The sequence below is a fragment of the Alosa sapidissima genome, chromosome 17 (genome assembly GCF_018492685.1).
Source record: "Alosa sapidissima isolate fAloSap1 chromosome 17, fAloSap1.pri, whole genome shotgun sequence".
Classification (NCBI taxonomy): domain Eukaryota; kingdom Metazoa; phylum Chordata; class Actinopteri; order Clupeiformes; family Clupeidae; genus Alosa; species Alosa sapidissima.
This window is the reverse complement of record NC_055973.1, coordinates 19,379,270-19,384,269: the sequence shown is the minus strand read 5'-3', so window position 1 is coordinate 19,384,269 and position 5,000 is coordinate 19,379,270. Positions and strand designations below refer to the sequence as shown.

General features: G+C 45.2%; 2 protein-coding genes across 2 annotated transcripts in view; both read left to right on the top strand.

Moving 5' to 3' along the window:
* LOC121688937 overlaps window positions 1-3,436 on the top strand; it is an 8,713-nt gene extending 5,277 nt beyond the window's left edge. The window contains exons 5-8 of the mRNA XM_042068854.1: window positions 200-253; window positions 1,300-1,417; window positions 2,062-2,181; window positions 3,255-3,436. Of these exons, the coding sequence (XP_041924788.1) occupies window positions 200-253; window positions 1,300-1,417; window positions 2,062-2,181; window positions 3,255-3,436 (474 nt within the window). The remainder of the gene's footprint in view (window positions 1-199; window positions 254-1,299; window positions 1,418-2,061; window positions 2,182-3,254) is intronic.
* Window positions 3,437-4,490: 1,054 nt separating this feature from the next.
* Window positions 4,491-5,000, top strand: part of si:dkey-103g5.4 — a 25,739-nt gene continuing 25,229 nt past the window's right edge. The window contains exon 1 of the mRNA XM_042068853.1: window positions 4,491-4,535. Coding sequence (XP_041924787.1) covers window positions 4,491-4,535 — 45 coding nt within the window. The remainder of the gene's footprint in view (window positions 4,536-5,000) is intronic.

Below are 5,000 nucleotides of genomic sequence, written 5' to 3'. Positions count from 1 at the left end.
TGTATGAGTCTATTAGTATGTATCTATTAGTATGCAGCACAGCAAATCAAAGTTACAGTAATAATTAATAATAGTTAGGCTACTTTACACACACACACACACACACACACTCTGTGTTCCTCGATCAGCTCGGTTTTGAGTGTGTGTGTGTGTGTGTGTGTATGTGCACTGCAGGTTAACATGTGCTTTCCCTGTGCAGGTGTGTGAGACTCCTGAGGAGTACCAGGACTATGACGCGTCTCTCGGGGTGTGTGTGTGTGCTGGACGGCCGGAGAGAGTGGGTGTGTGTGGGGACTGGTGCAGGAGCAGGGGGAGCTCCCCGCCACTGCAGCTACGCTGCGCTGGGGACCAGATGGTACTGCTGCACAGGGGCACTGAGGTGAGACACACAGACACGAAAACACGCACACATACACACACACACACACACACACACACATATACACACACACAGCCACACAAACACACACACACACACACACACACTGAAACATGGTGGTACAGATGCAGTTAGGTTAAACACACACACACATTGACAAACAGATGGCATCCACCAAAGATTATAGTAACAAGCACATTCTGCATTGGGCTAGAGTGGCCTTTCAAAAGCGTTGCACTTTTATTGGATGATGTGTGTGTTCCATTCAATTTGAGATTGTCGTTTATATACACCTTCATATAAGACGTGTCCCATATAAAGACATACAAACAGTGGAAATACTGTCTCAAGCCCCAGGGGACAAGACATAAGACACCCGTTACTAAACAATCACAACAAAAGCATACTAGCATACACCTATCTCTGCTGATAAACACACACACACACACACACACACACACACACACACACACACACACACACACACACACACACACACACACACACACACACACACATGCTGACTTACTCTCCTCTTTTTCCCGATGGTGTTTTCCTGACTGCACCCACCACAAACAGTCAATGATAGTGTGCACATTAGACCCACTGATCTACATCTGTCCCCATCAGAAGCGCCATCATAATCCACCGCACAATTACAGTAAGCCGCACGGCAGTGAGAAATACTGTAGGGCTGATCAAATGTCACTTGAGAACACAATGTACAGTACAAGGGCGGCTTATCGCTGCTATAGCCCAGCCTCTATGTATTAACAAGGGGAAGCTTAAGACATAGGAATCAGGTGTCAGATTGACCTACTTCAGGTGTGTGTTTATATGTGAGTGTGTGTAAATGTGTACACATGTTTTTTTGGGGGGGATGCATCTGTGTGCATGTGTGTGTGTGTGTGTGTGAGCAGGTGAATGTGGCGGGGAGTGTGTTTGAGGCGTTGCTGCGGCGCTGGGACGCCAGTGGGGATCTACAGTGTGACCTGCGGAATGACCTCTCCGGTTCCATGTTCGCCGTAGAGACGGACGGTGAGACTCCGCCTGGGCTCGGAAGTCACCGGAACACCCATCTCTGTCGGAGACACTGACCGCACTTACACCCAGGCTACACCGGCACTGCAACTGAAGCGCTCCGTTCATATAGTTTAAAAATAGTTTTAGAAGACAAGTTTGTCTAATTTTTCTGACGTGCCGCTATAGCTGTAGCCATTTCCATTGCTTATAGTGGAAGCTAATTGTTGCAGCAGTTACGTGTCTGGTGTAGCCTCCCTGTGACTGTGATTCTCTCTGTCTATCTCTCTCTTCTATCTGTCTGCCTGTCTCTCTCTCCTTCTATCTCTCTCTGTCTCTCTTGCCCCCCTGCAGATTTTGTTAATGCCCCCCCCCCCCCCTCCAAGTGGACTCTGTAGTGTTGTTAAAGCATTGTGCACTTCTCTGAACATGTTCAAGGTCTGGTGTCCTGCTGCTGTGCTTTGGCACAAAGTGACATGTGCGTGTATGTGTGTGTGCATGTGTCTGTGTGTGTGTGTATGTACGTGTGGTGTGCGGGTCTCTCTCTGTGTGTGCGGGTCTCTCTGTGTGTGTGTGTGTGTGTGTGTGTGTGTGTGTGTGTGTATGTGTGTGTGTGTGTGTGTGTGTGTGTGCGCACTGTTGTATGTGTTTGTTCTCTTCAGAGGCAGGTTTCTTTGGCCTGTTCAGTGCCATGCCTCCAGAGATCTACACGCTGTTCCAGGAGGATCCCAACACATCCGCAGTATCACCTGACACACACACACACCCCGACGCAGAGGAGGGTACACCTCACACAGATCACTCAGGTCTTGAACACTCTTTTCACAGCACACACACACACACACACACCCACACACACAAACACACACACACACACACACACACACACACACACACACACACACACACACACACACACACACACACACAAGGTAGACTATGTCAGTTTGAGGTCATACTTTTGTCATAGTTCTGTAAACATACAGGGATCCCAACTTCAAGTATTAGTGTTTATTTACACACATCAAAATAAACACAAGTGTGTTTTTCAAAACAGAAAATAGCATTTCACTACAGAACAAATCAGTCTACATCGGGTCGTCTCTCTCAAAATTTTGTCTACATCACATGCAATGTCCTAGTCCAAGGCACCGGGAAAAATATATTCTGGAATGACGTATCCAGGCCTGACATGACAATATCCCCACATGTAGACTGTTTTTTTGTCTGTTTTTTTCTCTTCTCACTCTTCCTGCTCACTCCATTGTACCCATTGTACATTACCTGTGGCTTATTTATAGTGCTTAGGCTGATTGCAAAGTGAACTAATTATCTAAAACAGTTTTCACATGAGAAAGTGTGCCAGAGAGTTGGCAAAATAGTGTAAATAATAGCCATTGTGCCTACAGTTGTGCAAAGTGTGTGTTACAAAATTGCAAACTGAGTGCAAAGCAGTGTTTGTGCTTTTAGTTTTACAAACTCAGTGAGTGGTTTTGCCATTTGTGTGTAGAGTTTTGCAAAAAAAGCCATAGTTACAAAAAATGTGTTTAAGCATTCAGAAAAAACTGTAATTCTGAGTAGGCTGTGGCACATGGCAATAACCCACTGTTGCAGTGACAGAAAAATCAGGACCCATTTCAGCTGAGCCACAACATTCAAAACCTAATCTACCCTGATGAAATCTGTCATTGGTTCTAATGTCTCTCTTACAGTAATTGATTAATTGTTTCATTAGTTCTATAGGTAATTGATTGATTATCCATGTTTTAAGTTCTATATTGATTAATTGTGTTATTGTTTTTTTTTTTATTGATTAGTCATGTGATTAGTTCGTCTGTGTTTGTACTTGTGTCAGAGTCTGTGGGGGGGTCGTTGGTGGCTCGTGAGCTGCTGGGGTCTCCAGGGAGGGGGCATCTGTGGAGGAAGCACAGTAACGCTAGCAGCCTGGGGGTGCTGAACCCCACCACCTGCCTCCAGCAGGGAGACGTCCTGCTCTTTATCGCCACCAGGGAGCACTACCCCCAGTACGACATGTGAGTCTGATTCAGCTTCACCAGCACTAGTACAATACGTGAGTCTGATTCAGCTTCACCAGCACTAGTACAATACGTGAGTCTGATTCAGCTTCACCAGCACTAGTACAATACGTGAGTCTGATTCAGCTTCACCAGCACTAGTACAATACGTGAGTCTGATTAAGTTTTACCAACACCAGTACAATACGTGAGTCTGATTCAGTTTCACCACCCCTAGTAGAATACGTGAGTCTGATTCAGCTTCTCCACCCCTAGTACGGCACGTGAGTCTGATTCAGTCCGTTTCTGGACATAGGGAGAGAGAGATATAGACAGAGATGGAGAGAGAGGTGGGGTTTAGCTGGAGAACAAGATCAGTTCTACTCAATCCTGCTTCTCTCCCTGTTCAGAGACAGCCTATTCAATACCAATGCTGCCTTTGACTGGGGATCCTTCCGGAAACTTGCCCAGGACTTGATGGAGAGTGGACCCACTACCACACCCACCCTCTTCTCAGTGCACTTCAGCGAGCCCGGGGTCTATGTCCTCAGATTAAACAGCCACCACCACAAACACATGGTATGGATAACACATCATCACCACCACAAACACATGGTATGGATAACACATCATCACCACCACAAACACATGGTATAAATAACACATCATCACCACCACAAACACATGGTATGGATAACACATCATCACCACCACAAACACATGGTATAAATAACACATCATCACCACCACAAACACATGGTATAAATAACACATCATCACCACCACAAACACATGGTATAAATAACACACCATCACCACCACAAACATCTGGTATGGAAAATACACCACAAACACAAACACAAACACAAACACAAACACATTCACATGTGCTAGTGCTCACCAGAATCTGAGAGTTCCTCTCTGTTGTTTAGTATGTAAAAGTCATGCCAGCTGGAGGACAGTGCTACGATTCTGGACCCTTTTTTCCCGCTACCTCTCAACACCTCACCCGTATGGGCATCGCTAAGCAACGACAGCTGCTCCTGCGACCTGATTGGCTGTTAATCGGGGGTTTGATGGTTGGGGCTGGTGTGCTGCTCGGCCTGTGTATTGCCCTGCTGGTGAGTGGTGGAACACACACACCACAGACGTGTGAGACACATACACATCACTCTCAAACTCCCTGATGCACACATGTCCCTCTCAAACCTGTGTGTGTGTGTGTGTGTGTGTGACATGAAGTGACCAGCAGCTTTTAACTCAGTGTCTATTGAAATGTACAGCCAGCAATTTAAAGTGAATTTTCCTGTCAAAGGTGCAGTCAGCGATTTCTCAGGAAGTCGCGTTTGTTTGTGTTTATGTCTATATTTAAATTTATTAGCATACCCTTTTGTCCAAAACAACATACATTATATTTGAACTAAGGACCAAATGAAACATTCAAGAGATGTAGGAGTGGTGAATGTGACAAAAAATGTATTGGGTTTGAAATCGCTGACTGTACCTTTAATTATTTAGAGTTCAGTTATGCTTACTTATTATTATATTTAGAGTTTTACTTTAATAGCTGCTATTGATTTAAGGCT